The 16465-nt window shown below is 37.5% G+C and overlaps 1 protein-coding gene across 2 annotated transcripts in view; it reads left to right on the forward strand.

Moving 5' to 3' along the window:
- LOC106870424 (serine/threonine-protein kinase mTOR) overlaps positions 1-16465 on the forward strand; it is a 72546-nt gene that overhangs the window by 3574 nt on the left and 52507 nt on the right. For both annotated transcript variants that reach the window (XM_014916489.2, XM_014916491.2), the window contains exons 2-13: positions 680-966; positions 6196-6431; positions 7247-7348; positions 8448-8546; positions 9034-9168; positions 10373-10435; positions 11240-11407; positions 11815-11930; positions 12594-12773; positions 13969-14097; positions 14977-15134; positions 15764-15835. In XM_014916489.2, coding sequence (XP_014771975.1) covers positions 744-966; positions 6196-6431; positions 7247-7348; positions 8448-8546; positions 9034-9168; positions 10373-10435; positions 11240-11407; positions 11815-11930; positions 12594-12773; positions 13969-14097; positions 14977-15134; positions 15764-15835 — 1681 coding nt within the window. In that variant the 5' untranslated portion in view covers positions 680-743. The remainder of the gene's footprint in view (positions 1-679; positions 967-6195; positions 6432-7246; positions 7349-8447; positions 8547-9033; positions 9169-10372; positions 10436-11239; positions 11408-11814; positions 11931-12593; positions 12774-13968; positions 14098-14976; positions 15135-15763; positions 15836-16465) is intronic.

Raw genomic sequence — 16465 nt, forward strand, 5'->3', positions numbered from 1 at the left:
TCCTGTACCACCTTCAAACCTTTTCAATCTTTACAGATATTGCCTTCCTCCTATCTCTTTCCACACATATCCTTGCAAACTCCCATCCACTATTACTTGAGTTGCAACAGTGAATGACAACTACAGCTACAGCTTCTGTGTTATCTGAGGCACTTGCTCTCTCAGTTATCAAATTTTCAAACTGGACTGCCGTGATTGTCACCAACCATCTGATGTGGTCAACATTCATGAGGGATGTGGTGAACTTGTTGGTCAGTGCCAGCTCAATCCACAACAGGTGAATGCTCCCACAAGAACAAGTACTTGAGGTGCCACCTGGACACCTCATCATCACTATCACTTTGGAGGTACTACCAATTAACTTGTTCACTCTCTCCTAAATATGAGTAGCCAGGTAGCTCCTCTACAGCAAGAATCTGCAGTACCAAATTCACTTAAGGCATTGATCAGTTCATGCCTATAGCAGAAAACACTTGTCCAAGGTGCATGTGGTTGCACAGGGAGCTTATTAACCACACAGCCATTCCTACACCTATGACACACAATGCATGTATAGTTTTGATATCATTAGGTGTTCAAATCATACTAAAATCACGCTGTTTTACTATCATGAAATTAGTGTTTTCCTGTTTAAAAAATGTTTCTTATGCTGTTTAATAATTTTTTTTTTTTCTTACAGATTAAACTGGATTGAAAAAAGAAATTTGGGCGGTGCCTCTGTGTGGAGAGACAATTTTACCAAAATGACATCCAAACATATAACTCCTTTTATTACTGGCTTACGTAGCCGCAATGACGAAAGTCGACTGGCAACAGCCTACGAACTTTATCGTTATGTTAACACTGATGTTCCTGAGATGCCTTTAGATGACCAGAATGCATTCATTGATGAGATTAACCACAATGTCTTTGAGATGGTATCCAGTAGCGAAGTGCATGAAAAGAAAGGAGGAATTTTGGCTATTGGTGAGCAGAATTGTCTCTTTAGTGTTTTTGTCATTCTTTTTCAAAATATCCATCTTAGATACCCTTCAAAAGAATTTTATATATTTGCATGAATAATTTTGGCAGTGTTCCAGTATGGTTAGTATTAGAGTAATTCAAACTAATTTCTTTGGCATCCATGTTCTTTACGAGACCATCAGTCTGTGATGTGACAGTGGGGCATCCACTCCAGGGTGTAGACCCCGGTAAGATTGTTTACAAGTACTTAGGCAGCAGGTTTCCTCTCCTCAACAATGTTAGCTAGGGTATGGGCAAGGGCTGATGAAGTTTAGCACCAGTTCCATTCTGGCTGGATTTGCCAGAATACAAACCGCAGCACAATCTATGCACCCGTCTCCACATGTGTGCCATTTTTCACGTGAATCCACCCATCCGTTTGGCTGTGAACCTCAAGACAAGAAAGAATACAATGGTCGCCCATGTCCAATTTATATTATAGATATATAATCATCTTCATCATGATCCTTTAACACCCATTTTCCCTGCTGGCATGGGTTGCATGGGTTGACAGCAGCTGGCCAGTGGAGGAGCTGTCTAGACTCCCATTGTTCATTGTACCATGGTTTCTACAGCTGGATGCTCTTCTTAACACCAACCACTTTACAAAGTGTGCTTGGTTTCTTTATGTGCCACTGGCATAGGTGCATCTACATAACACTGGCACAAGTGCATTTTATGTGGCACCGGCACTTCTGAAGGACAAGCCTATATGTATGAAAGACAATGATTTAACTTAGCTTGGTGTGTCTTCTCAAGTACAGCAAATCACCACAACTCTCGGTCCCTTGTCATTTCCTCAGTGGGGTCCAGTTTCTAAATATCCACACATGCACACGTACGCACGTAGCCTAGTGGTTATGGTGTTCCATTCATGATCACGAAACCTGTTTTCAATTCCCAAACTGGCAACCTTATTCGAAAGCGTCAACATTGCAAGGAAGTGCATTGTTACCAACGGTATATAGTATCTCATCTGGTTCATAAAGATACACACGCACACACAGGCAGACACACGCGCAGACAGACAGACTGAGACAGAGAGAGACACACACACACAGCGAAACAGAGAGGCACACAGAAATAGACACATGCACACACAGAAAGAGACACACGCACACACACATGCACAGACACAAACGCACAGACACACTCAGACAGACTCACTCAACACAGACAGACTCACTGACTCTCTCTCGCATACACACATACTCTCTCTCTCTCTCTCTCTCGCACACACTCTCTCTCACGCACACTCTCTCTCTTTCGCACACACACACACACATATATGCATGCATCCCTTATTCTAGATTTATTCTCCACACCTTTAATTCTGTTGCAGGATTTCAATATCTCTACACTATTAGTTCTCTTGCCAATTCTGTGAATTATGTTGGAACAGAAAAACACAAGAGAATGATAGTCTGAAAAATATATTTAAATGTTCTCTTCCCCCTCCCTCATCTCCCCCCTCTCTCCCTCCTCCCCTCTCATTTCAACTTTCCTTTAACAATTGGAACTAAAGTACATCCATCCATACAGACATACATAACTCGTAGTCTCCTGATGACAATTATGGTTTCTCTAGACATACTTAAGAAATCTGCAATGTGCTACTGTTTCACTTTGACTGACATTTTCTGTTCAACACAAAAAAGGAAAAAAATATTTGCCCAAAATAGAATGACATGGCATTTTGTGTGAGCAAACTTTCTTTTCTTTTTCAGTCTATTGGACTGAGATAGCATTTGAACACTATTGTGTAATGTTTGAATTATTAATTTTTATGGTTTATAGATTTGACCTTTTAAATGTAGGACTTAGATTCACTTCAAATGAGTTAGATTCTTTCAACCACTGACTTTTTCTCTAAAGATATTGGCTTTATTGATAGGAAAAACAAAAAGGCTGTGGAGGACATTATTATCTCATTGTATGCAGGCTTCCAAGTTAATATTACATAACATTTTAATGTCCACTTTTCTATGCCTGCATGGGTCAGGCAGAATTTGTTCAAATTTTCTACAGTCTGTAGCTCTTTTTCATGCCAACCCTCATCTATTGACAAGCCAGTTAATATTTTTGCATAGCCAGACATGTGTTGATGGAAGATTGGAAATGAAGGTTACTATTTGTAAGATGATAACACTCCTTGTGACTATCATATGATGTTAAGAGAAGGAGACACACACACACATCGACCTACCAGCCAACTCGCTCCTATCGCAAAGCCTTGGTCGATCTAAGGCTATAATAGAAGTCATTCGCCTGCCATGTGGTCGGGAAACCAACTTCTGACCCCACCCCCCGTAGCCAAGTCTGTCTAACCAAAATCACAACGTGTGCAGGAACAAGATAAGGCTTAAGCAGTTCATTTTTCCAATCTTGAGATCTTGGGATCAATTCCACTGGTTTTAACTGGTTGTTAAGTGGTGGCGGGGGACACAAGCATATTCATATGTACATACATATATAAATATATGATGGGCTTCTTTCAGTTTCCATCTACCAAATCCACTCACAAGGCTTTGATCAACCTAGGGCTGTCCAAGGTGCCATGCAGTGGAACTGAACCCAAAACCATGTTATTGGGAAGCAACCAAAATTTGAAACAATTAACAGAGGTGTGTGTTGTAGGGGGATCAGCAGTGTTGATCAGACTTGTTGGAATCACATAAATGAAAGTGATGTGAAATGTGGTGATAAACAGTGTCCAAAGTCCTCAGCATTGTGTGTAAACTGTGGCTGTGATGTTTAAATCGTAATAAAACAGTGGTCATAATGTTGAACATTCAGAAAGTATGTTTTCAAGCTGATTGACACAAGTGACAGTCTAGTCTGTTTTTGTTATTGACTCAAAGTATCAGTCCTACAAATTGTGTTGTGCATAGACTGCACAGTGTGATGAATGGATCAGTCGTTCAATGATAAGGATTTGGTCAAGCAAATCTTCATGTCAAAGTGACTGAGCAATCCACACACATCTTTTATTTGTTTCCATCATTGGACTGTGGCCATGCTGAAGGGTTTAGTCGAACAAATTGACCCCAGTGCTTATTTTAAGCCTGGTACTAATTCTATTGTTCTCTTTTGCTGAACTGCTAAGTTACAAGGATATAAACAAACCAACACCAGTTGTCAAGTGACGTGGTGGGGGGCAAACATACATAATTGTGTGTGTGTATAGGAGAGGCTGTCATTTTCCATCTACCCAATTCACTAATGAGACATTGGTCAGCCTCAGCCTGGGACTATAATAGAAAGTGCTTGCCCAAGGTGCCACACAGTGGGACTGAACCTGAAACGATGTGGCTGCAAAGCTTCTTAACCCCACAGTCATGTGTACTCTTACAATCAGCATGGCATAGTGTGGGACAGTGCTATACCTTTTGAATTTCAGGTACTGTCACTCAATAGGCTTCTTTACAGTTTCTTTCAACCCAGTTTCCTATAGCCAAAGCTATAGGAAATGACATTTTCCCAAAATACAACACAATGGGAGCAAACTTGGGTCTGTGTGCTGGTAACTGCACCTACAATGCATAATGTGTCTGGCTACTAATAAATTTATAGAGAAGTATTACAGCTTCATAAATATGAAACTGTTGGTGCATTGTATGTCACAGGAAAGATAACCTCATAGTGATATCGGCTACTTCAGAGACAGTTTGTAAAGAAACTGTAAGAGACTGCATACAGTTTGTTTTATAATATTGTACTGGATGAATTAAAGAATGGTCAACATACAAACTTTGTCACTATCTTTCCAAATCCTGCTGCAGTTCACATGAAGTTTTTGGTTCTTCAAAGTCATTTTGGTTTGAAAAATTCAACTTGTATGCAAGAAAATAGAGTAAATTTTTTTTTAATTAATTTAGCTTAAGTGTTAGATTGATTAAATGTTATAATTTGTTGAACATAGTTTCTTTAACCAAGTTTTCTCTCAACTTTTCTTTTCATGTGCCATGTCCTCAGGTATCAGTAATAATAGACTTCCATGCCAAAGTCTGAAGATTCATGATTTTTCTTGGAAAAGATACATGAATGTTTTCTTATAGCCTTCTTTCAGTCTATTTATAATTTACTCTGCTAGTCTCTTGTTCCCCTAAGCTAACCCTTGAGGTTCAAGACCTAAACCTTAGACAGGGGGACAGGTTCATGTGACATCAGGACAATACTCTCACTAGTGGGCCTGTGTGACACATGTCTGAAAGTTAGTCCTAAGTGCTGTATGGTTTAACCACAGGATCTTTATGCGATTTGACTCGTAGCTGGTGTCCTTGGCAGGTCGCAGCGCCTCTTATCAAAATGCCCTTGGGAGTAGTGGTGACAAAGGGGCTATTCTGGCCTCCCTGAAACTCGTAAGCTGGAGCCTCATCACTAAATACTGTTTAATGTCCCTTAATCCCTCAGCTTAAAGTACTAATGGGGGTGGGTGGGTAAGACAGATTTATGGAATTCAGCTGCAGAGATTTCTAAGTAGAACAGACAGAAAACTGTATGCCTAAAGATTGTTGGAATGTTATACTAGGCGTTAATGTTTACAATATTTGGCTAACATTTTTATTGGCCTCTCTCTCTCTCTTTCTGTCATCTTTAAATGCCACTCAGTGTCTAAGATTACTGTGTGCAGACAGTACATGTGTATATGATTAAATTGTATTTTTAATAAAATTCTATTATTTACTGAATATAGACGTGGAATGCTGTATATTTCTCCCCGAAATAGCCAGCTACTTCAAAGCACATAACTATTTTCACGTGACATCATTACACATGGCATATTTTATGAAAGTTACTGAAATGCAATTGTGTTTATTGGTTTAACCATTCAACATTCAGATTACTGTGTCAAACATAATGCTTATTTATTCATGTTGTTTTCAATTAACCGTGTATATATATATAATGTATATATGTATGTCTTTCTATCTGTCAGTCACCCACAACTATTTGACATGTGGTCTTTGGTTTGTTTATGTCCCCTGTAACTTAATGGTTTGGCAAAAGAGATTAAGAGACTAAATACCAGGCTTCAAAAACAAAAGTTCTGGGGTTGGTTCATTCTATTAAAATTTCTTCAAGGCAGAGCCCTAGCATAGCTACGTTCTAATGGCTGAAGCAAGAAAAAGATGAAAGATTTAACTGATTTGTTATCAATTAATAACGATGTAATTTGTCTTTATTTTACAGCCACCCTAGTTGGTGTTGATATTGGAAATGCAGCTACAAAAATTAGCCGTTTCGCTAATTACTTGAGAAACCTTGTTCCATCCAGTGATGTTGGCTTGATGGAAATGACAGCTAAAGGGATGGGCATATTAGCTCTGTCTGCTGGTAACCACGCTGCTGAGTATGTGGACTTTGAGACCAAGAGATCTCTGGAACTTTTAGCTGGTGAAAGACATGAAGGCCAACGTTATTCAGCAGTAAGTAAACACACATACAATGGCATATACCCTTGATAATAAATTAGCCTAAATGGTGTCTGCCTGCATGAAGAATGGTGTGTATTTGCAACTGAAGAGCGGCATTATTGATTCCAGGTTTTTGTTTGCAACAGTTATAAACTTGGTACAAAACATGTAACTGTTTTGAAACTGGAACGATGTACTACAAAATTGAACCACTATGACAAGATTCATCTTAGTAACATTTGTTTTTATATTAAGATTTATATCTTATCTTTGTACAAAGAATTACTATTAATTTTAATGTAATTTTGTTTAAAATTGTTTGACATTTTTTTTTATCATGTTGGCCAGAGAAGCACTTCAAAAAAAAAAGAAAGACAATGTTCTTCCTATTTCTCTCCACATAACTGCAAGTATTACAGGCTATTGTCAGCCAAGCTGTTTGATGCATATCATTATAGAGCTTGCTGACTGGTTGTTGTCAAGGCCTGAACTCATGGCCTGTGGTCAAAATAATTGAACGTGTTGTTTATTGTGAGAAAATATATAATTTTATCACCAATATGGGTTAGATCCTATCTTTTCAAGGAAAATGGATTAAACATAGAAGAACTGGGCAATTTATGGGTTATTGTTTTTTGATTTTTTAACATAAGTAACCCACAAACACTGTTAATGTCACTTAAGCATTTATTATTTGGTGCAATGGAATTATGTCAGTGACCAGGTTGCTGTTGATATGATACAAAACTTTTTTTTATATCTTTTGTTTCTCTCTTGAAATTGTTGTAAATTAAGGAATCCTTCATTTGTTTCTTTCCTTCCCAAAGGTCCTTATTCTGAAGGAGTTGGCTACTTTTACCCCAACATTCTTTTTTCAACAAGTTCCACAGTTTTTTGAAAATATCTTCAATGCTGTTAGAGATCCCAAGGTAAGTTGTTGTTAAGTCTAATTGTCTACTGTTACTTTTTTTACAGTTTTCCTTCATTGAACCCTTGTCCCTGCTGGAGCATTGCTTTCACCACTCCAACCAATTATTTCAATCTCAGTACATAAAGGTACTTCTTTTATTGAATGGATTTTAGAACAACCACAAAGCTGATTTTGGTAGGATTTGAAGTCAGAATGTAAAGAGAATTAACCAAATCCCAGAATATCATGACTCATTCTCTACCAAACCTTCATATTTCTTTCTTTTTATTGTTTCTTTTTTTAATTCTAGAAATTACCTGTTTATACATAACACTTTAAGTAAAAGCAAAGTAAATATCTTTAATTTCAACCCTTTTGTTACTGTATTTCTAACCAAAATACACCTTGTGTTTCTCAATAAAATTCTAAAATAATCTTGAATTTTGATTGGTTTCAAAGCAGAAGTGTTTTTTATTGTGATTTTTGGAACACGCTTTAACAAAAGGTTCTCAACCAAATGTGTTTAATAATTTTTGTCTCATTTAATGTGTAATGTAGCTGTTGGTGTGGCTGTGTGGTAAGAAGTTTGCTTCCCAACCACATGGTTTCAGGTTCAAGCCTACTGCATGGCACATTGAGCAAGTGTCTTCTACTATAGCCCCTGGCTAACCAAAACTTGGGAATGGATTTGACAGCACGCTCTGTAAAGTGGTTGGTATTAAGAAAGGCATCCAGTCATAGAAACCATGCCAAAATACACAGAAGAGCTTGGTGTAGTCCTCTGGCTAAGTAGCTCCTGTCAAACTGTTCAACCCATGCCAGCATGGAAAGCAAACATTAATAATGATGATGATGACAACGATATATATACTTATATGTAAGTGTGTATTTGTGTCCCTTATCTTGACACTGTGGTGAGAGTTGGAAATGATTGCTACTGTCATACAAGTAGTGTTGCTCATTTCCAATACATTTTGGAGTTGGCTTTTGAGGGTTGGCAACAGGAAGTGCATCCAGTTAGAGAAAATTTGCCTCAGTAAACTCCATCTGACTTATGCAAGCATGGATTGTTAATTTATTATAATTTATCCTAATAAATCTCTCTTGTGCTGTTCCAGCCTGCTGTCAGAGAAGCTGCCGTAGCTGCATTACGGGCAACACTTGCTGTTACATCACAACGAGAGACGAAAAGAGATCACAGTGAAGACTGGTACAAAGTCAGTAAACCTTTTCTTTCCTCCTTTTTCTCCTTTAATTCTTTCTTCCTTTCTTCCTTTCCTGTTTTCTTCAATGCTTTTATTCATGTAATTCCCTTTTGTTCCTTTCTTTACCTTTTGTTAACTTTTCTAAGTTTCTCTCAATTTGTTCTTCTATTTCCCAAGCTCATGTTTAGATGTTTATTAGAGCATTTTTTGTTTTATGGTCTTGTATCTCTTCATTTAACCTGCTTCTGGTGGGGTCTACTCTGATTCAGAGTAGTAACACCTCTCCAATAGGCCTACATTGTATATTAGTTCAATAACTAATATTTTCATTATTAAGCTACTGTTTAGACTGTAACTTAGATTATGTTGGAAGGTCTTGATTTGGGAAAGTTTAAAATGCAAGGTACTATCAGGTAGGTTCTTATAGAAAAGGTTTTAATTTGTTTATTGCAGAAATTGTTGTGAACTGATTTTAGTTTATTTTATTAATATTTGTTAGACTTGTCTAGAAGAAGCCTTGAGGCCATACAGTGATGCTCTTGCTAAAGAAAAACGTCTCAACAAGGATGATTGGCTGCATGGATCTTTACTGATAATCAATGAACTTCTACGATGCAGTAACATGGAAGGAGAGGTGGGTTCCCCCCTTCTTTTTCTTTTTTTTTTTTTTTTTTTTTTTTTTTTTTTTTTGAGTGTTAGTATGTTTTCTCTGCTAGAACAAAATAGCTGGCAAAAATCAGTAAAGCATGGAACTAAATGTGGTATTTAGTAACATCCTTTCACATATTAACATTCTGAGTTGTAATCCCACCAAGGTCCAAAATAATACACCATTCCGAGCGTGGCCGTTAACCGTTACCAACGTCGCCTCCCTGGCACGTGAAAAGACATTCGAGCGAGATCCTTGCCAGTGCCGATGGGCTGGCTCCTGTGCAAGTGGCACGTAAAACACACCATTTCGAGCGTGGCTGTCGCCAGTTCCGCCTGACTGGCCCTCATGCCGGTGGCACGTAAAACGCCCACTACACTCTCAGAGTGGTTGGCGTTAGGAAGGGCATCCAGCTGTAGAAACTCTGCCAAATCAGATTGGAGCCTAGTGTAGCCATCTGGTTCACCAGTCCTCAGTCAAAGCGTCCAACCCATGCTAGCATAGAAAGCGGACGTTAAACGACGATGATGATGATGATGTTTAATGTTCAATGAAACATGCTGGGGGAGTCAATATGATAAATTGTTTCATAGAAGGCAATGCTCCAGCATGGCAACAGTTCAATATCTGAAAACAGTAACAGAATAAAAAGCATGTTATGCATCCATAACGAAGGACCAAGATACCTGATGCTTTGAAGACCCATCCTCCTCCGCAGCAGAAGTGTTAAGGCCGCATCCCCTGGTGATGAGGATTGGCCTGCAAGAACCCTGTGCTGGTGCCTCATAAAAAAGTACTCCTGGCACGTAAAGACGCTTGTGCTGGGGCCATGTTAAAAGTACCCAACACACTGTAAAGTGGTTGGCATTAGGAAAGGCTCAATCTGGCCAGTTTGAATATAAAACTGAATGTTAGTGCCAGTTTAAATGGCATAGGGTTAATGAACTGAAATAGCTCAGCTGTGAGTCTACAATGATTGAAATAGTGGTAGTTGAACTCAGCTGTGAACCATCTAATTATAAGGAATTGAAAAGAGTTACAGCAGGGATTGTCCCATAAACCTTCTATTCTTTACTTCTAACCTATTATTGATTAGTTTAATTAAATTTAAGAGTTGAAAATACTGAATAATACTTTTTTTTTTTTTTGTTGATTTGTTTTATATTATTTTGTTTTTCAATTTCTTCAGCGCCTTCGTGTTGAAATGGAGGACTTGGCCATTCAGCAAAACACGTTTGAGAAAGCAGTGAAGGTGAGTAGGCTTTATACTCATTATGATTATCCATTTTCTTCACCTTTCTCTACTCCTTTTTATTTAGTTTTTTTTTCCTTTATTTCCTTCTCAATATTAAAAGATATGAAAAGTAAGAAAAAGGGGTTTCAAAAATGTAAATCTTATATTTTCCAATAATTACATTTTGTATTAATGTTTGTGAGCCTATAGCAAGACATCCATACTCCAACACAAAGGGAGTCTAAATTGGACAACATGTTTTATAGGTTATTATATAATAATAGTAATAATAATAATTATTATAATACTATTATTAAAAGAGTTGTTTCCTCTGTGTACAGCAAGATTTGCGTATTTATTCATATGTTCCAGCAGATTTGAATGCAGATATGCTAGTCACTGTTGTGTATGTCACAGCAGCACAACTTCATTTTACAATGGCAATGTGCTCATAACACACTCCACTCATTGGTGCAAGGATTCTTCAACACCAGTCAGAAGCATCCTTGGTCCTTTCAAGCCAATGGCTTTGTTTATGATTTCAGTGAACAAGCTGGTTGCTGCTCAGTGCTGATACCTGCCAACTGATAAACAAGCGTTCTTTGTATATTTATTCTTAATATATTATTCTACTTGTAGCAGAGTACAAAATATGCACATTTTCTCTTCCTCACCCTTTCCTCTTCAAATAGCTTTCCACAACCTATTGAGGGAGATTGTTTCTATGTTTGTTTCCAATTCAATTTAAAAATAAAGTTTGTTTGTTTTTTTTTTTTTTTTTTTTTACCTTATTTGAAATGTCTTTAAAAATTTTCTTTTCAGGAATTCTCTCCACGCCGCAGATCCCCTGCCAACACCAGTGGCTTCCAACAACTACATCAAAAGTCTCCTTTAATAGTCTTCGATGCATCACATGCATCAGCACCTCAGAAAAGAGGTCTCTTTGAAAGTAGAGTTTGCAAAGAGCTAATGACCAAAAACTATGACAAGGTTTCTACAATCTTTTTTACAATTCTATTCATTCCTTTTTTAATAATTTTATTTTCTTCTATGTAATGGAGTATTGTTTATAATTCAGTAAAGTCTCTATCCATCAAATCCACTCACAAGGCTCTAGTCAGCCCCAGGCTTGAAGAAGACACTCAGTGTTATTCAGTAGGATTGAACCCCAAGTCTTGTGACTAGCAATCAAACTTCTTAACCACTCATCCATTTCTCTGCCAGTCTGTGGTTGATAATGTGCTAAGATACTGGAGTAGGTTATAGGATATGGGCAGTCAGTTAAATTATTTATACATCCTGCCTAAAACAATAAAGACAAAAACACATCTTGTATTAAAATTGACCTTGTCAATGAAAATAGTTGTTGAAGAGAGCACATATGATCTTTATTACAGGTAGCTAACTTGGTTCATCAACTTTACCAAGGAAATCGTAGCAGCTATGTACAACAAGTCATGCTGAAAGCCATTCCTAGGTTGGCAGCTTTTGATCCAGAGTTGTTTTCCAGAACGTAAGTGCACCTTAACACTGTGTGTGTGTATACTCTTAATCCAAAATTTCATCGATTTGTAATGAAATCAAAATCTTAACTACATTCATGGTTTTTTTTTCTTTATTATTATTATTAAAACAAAATTTTAAAAGAATGGGCTTAACCCTTTAACACTTAAACTGGTCGTATTTGGCTAACATTTTCTACTTGTTTCATGTTAAAACTGGCCAGATCCAACTTCTTGCACGTACCCTGCAATGTCATTCTAAAAACAGTCGCATCATTGAAATTTCAAAGCTATGAGATGATGCATGATTAATTCTAAACAATGTGAATAAATAAATAAGCATTACATTTAACAGAATAATCTGGATACTGAAAGTTTAAATTTATATTCTTTTAATTTTAAAATAAATTTACAGTTGATGTTGTGCAACACCTGTGACTTTATTCAACTCTGGAGACTTCAGTTTTTAAGGGAACATTCCATTGAGCTGTTCAATGGTGACATTTTAGCATAATTAAAATATTCATTATGGTCATAAAAGTGGTGGTGGCAGCACTGGTTGTTTTTGTTAGAGTTCTGAGTTTTGTTTTTCCATCAATAAGATGGAATGTTAAATGATGATAATGGTTAAAAATATTTAGAAACTGTGAGGTTTTTCTGTTTTTTTTCTCCAGGTACCTTCGAGACACCATCGTATACTTGCTTAATGCTTTGCGGCGTGATAAAGAAAGGGCTGCAGCATTCCAAGCAGTGGGTCTCCTGGCAGTTGCTGTGAAGGATAACATCTTCAGCTTTTGCAATCGGATCATGGAGTTTGTGAGAAGTGCTCTACCACCCAAGGATTTACCACAAAAGTAAATAAAAACCACTTTTCATTTTAAGTCTCTTTTTGTTTTGGAATGTTTCTCTCCCTGGCATGTGATGGAATCTGTTTTCTGAGCATCTTTGGTGTTTATTGCCCCTGTGCATCTGCTGCACACAAAAACTATCATCCCAGTTAACCTTCCTTTGGTGTTGCTGCACCTCTTATGTGTCCATAGCTTACACTGGGGACATCTCATGGAGTTTCTACCCACACTTTTTCTGCAGATCGAGCAGGACCATCTACCTGAAGGTGTTTGTGATTTGTTCACCTTCCTACTTACTAGGACTTTGGTTTTTGTAACTTTGACTCTAAAGCCCTTTGATTCTAGACCTTGCTTCCACACCTGAAATTTCTTCTCTAGTTCTGGTAATGATTCAACTATGAGAGCAAGGTCATCAGCATAGAGGAGCTCCCAGGGACAGCCTGTCTTGAATTCCTCTCTTATTGCCTGGAGGACTGATGAATAAGAGGGGGCTGAGGTCTGATCCTTGTGAACCCCTATTTCTACCTGGAATTCTTCACTATACTCGTTGCTGACCCAAACCTTACTGACAGCATCCCTGTACAGCCCTTTTTAACCACTCACTCGTCTATCCCTAGTTTCTGCATTGCCCACCAGATAAGGATGAAAGCCAGTTTCATCTCTTGTACAATATTTACATCAGATTATGTTAACGAATATAAAAATTTTAATGAGACAGTAATGATTTCCCAGAAAATAAGAAAAATAAATTTGAAGGAACAAAAATCTAAATGAAGAGATGCAAACAGAAATAAAATACATTTTTCCAGATTTTTCTAATGTTGACTTTAGGAAGAGCATCCAGCTTTTGGCATTGTGACCCAGTGCCAAAGGAGACACTGGATCACAATGCAGTCCTTGAACCCATCAGATCCTGTTATACTGTCCAATCCATGCCAGCATGGAATGTGGATGCTTAAATGATAATAATCCAAAACTCAGTTGACCACCATTAAACTGTAACAAAATAGCTTTATTTCTGCAGTGAATTTTATTTTTTTCATCTCGCATTCTATTTTTAATAAAATATCAAGTTTCCCATTTTATTTTATTCTGATGTACTTATAAAAATTAGGAAGAAAACTGGAAGATTATCTGGTTTGTTTCATTGCTTGTAGTTGTCATTAGATAAATCTAATTAAAAAAGTATTTTGTCTTTCAGGAAACAGAAAGCTATCTCTGTGGAACCTTCCGTTTTTACCTGTATCAGCATGTTGGGGAGAGCTTTGGAGACTTCAATTGCTCGTGACATGAAGGACATCTTGGACTCCATGCTGTTCACAGGTTTAAGGTAAATGCTTAAATAATTTAATGATAGTTCTAACCTACTGAAATGTTGGTTGTTCTTGCTTTGGACCAGTCATTCTGGGACTCTGCATATTCTCTTATTTATGGTCATCTTAGAATGTTATGGTTTCTTATTTTTCATTATTGTTGTTGTTGTTGTTGTTTGAGTAGTGGGATGAATGGTAAGTATGGTGCCAGTATGCTTGTGTGATGTGGTCAAGATTCTTGTTTCTCAACCATGTGGTCTCAAGTTCAGTTGCATTATGCAGCACCTTGGGTAAGTGTCTTCTACTACATAGCCTCAGGCCAACCAAAGCCTTGTTAGTAGATTTGGTTGATGGAAACTGAAAGAAGCTTATCATTTATGTGCGTGGGTGTGCACCCATGTTTTGACATCACATGGTAGTTGTAAACAAGTGTCCATATCATACATGTAATGTTTCTTTCCAATCTGTCATGGGAAATATTACCATGTTTGGAAACGGGTAAGTGCTAATAACAAGAAAAGCATCCAGCTGTATAAAATCTGCCTCAACAAATTCCATCTGACCCATGTGAGCATGGAAAAGTGAATATTAAATGATGATGATCATCGTGATGCTAGAATAGATCTGCAAGACTTGAGATCTTGTGGGAGTTTTTTTTTTCTTTTTAGTTTGGTGCTTTAGGGTTCTGACATGACCACGGGTGGTATGTATTTTGCCCTCCCTTCTGTAGTGTGTGTGGGGGTTCACTAAAAAAAATACCATAAATCAAATTATTCTTTTTGTTTCTTGTTTTAATATCAACCTTGTACTTGGTCAAAGTGATATTTCCTTTGTTGTTTTTTGTTAATCATTTTCATCTTATTTTGTTAATTCAATTTTTTTCCTTTCTCCATCAGTCCTGCATTGACAGCCGCACTGCGGGATCTGGCTACCTATATCCCCCAGATGAAGAAAGATATCCAAGATGGGTTACTTAGGATGTTGTCCTTGATTCTGATTGGTCGACCACTTCAGCATCCTGGTGCTCCCAAGAATTTACCCATTGGGTCGTCTGGTAAGCAAACCCCGATTTTTATAATCCATGTTCTCATTAAAACTATCTCTTATTTCAGAGCTGCAGCCCCTTTCCTCTACCCATGTTCTCCTCTCAGTGTTTCCCTTCTTCCCTTCACATTCTCAAAATCTTACTTTTGCACTCACCTTATCCAGTCCTTTGTACTACTTATATACACACCTTCCTGTAACTTGGAGTATTCCCTGACACATCTTCCCTATCTTCTCTTTCTCTCTCTGGTAGCCATGTGTCTCCTATACAGCAAAACACCTGTTTCTGTCCCTCGGTCATACTTTAACCTCTCATCACCTGGTACTCCCTCAGTACTACTTTCCCTTCATTTGTGGGGGTCTTGTCTTGCAAGTTACTTGGTGACCTTGTTGGCGCCATGTAGAAAGCAACCAGTCCATTCTGTAAAGTGGTTGGCTTTAGGAAAGGCATCCAGTAATAGAAACCATGCCAGAACAGACATTTGGAAACTGGTGCATCTTTCTGGCTTGTCAAACTGCCCAATTCGTGCCAGCATGGAAAATGGACATTAAAAAGGGGGGGGGGAACTAATGTTATCTGTGTGTGTGAGAGAGAGATGCGTTATTGTTTACTGATTGTGTATTTATTTCCTTTTGCAGCTGGTAGTGATTCTCAAGATGACACTAGTATTACATTGGCACTCTCAACTCTGGGCAGTTTTGATTTTGAAGGTAAACCAAATTCATTTCTTTTGTTCAAGGCAATAACTGAAAACATTTTTGTTTTTTAAATGTTGTAGTGTTATTTAAGAGTTACAACTGTTGTATAAAAATTAACAGGTTTATTTGATCAGAGCTAATAGCTATCTTTAATTTGAAGACAAAGAGTAATGTTCCCTCCAAAATGAGAATATAGGCACAAAGACGTATGTTGTTTATCCTATATGTAAAGGAAATTAAACATTTTTGGCACCAACTCACCTGAATCTGTCCTTGGTTCAATGATACAAACTCCATGTCTTAAAATCATCTTAATTAAAACCTACCATCAAAATTTCATATAAATTTATATTCAAAACACCAGCTTAATAATGAAAAAGTTATTTTACTGAATTCATTATTATTTTCAAAATTATTTGAGCCAAAGGTATTTCAACAGAGATGTAGCAAAAGGGTAAATGTAATATCAGTACATTAAAAATAATTTATATGCTCATCATCATCATCATCATCGTTTAACGTCCGCTTTCCATGCTAGCATGGGTTGGACGATTTGACTGAGGACTGGTGAAACCGGATGGCAACACCAGGCTCCAGTCTGATTTGGCAGAGTTTCTACAGCTGGATGCCCTTCCTAACGCC

Source organism: Octopus bimaculoides, chromosome 12 (assembly GCF_001194135.2).
Source record: "Octopus bimaculoides isolate UCB-OBI-ISO-001 chromosome 12, ASM119413v2, whole genome shotgun sequence".
Classification (NCBI taxonomy): Eukaryota; Metazoa; Mollusca; class Cephalopoda; order Octopoda; family Octopodidae; genus Octopus; species Octopus bimaculoides.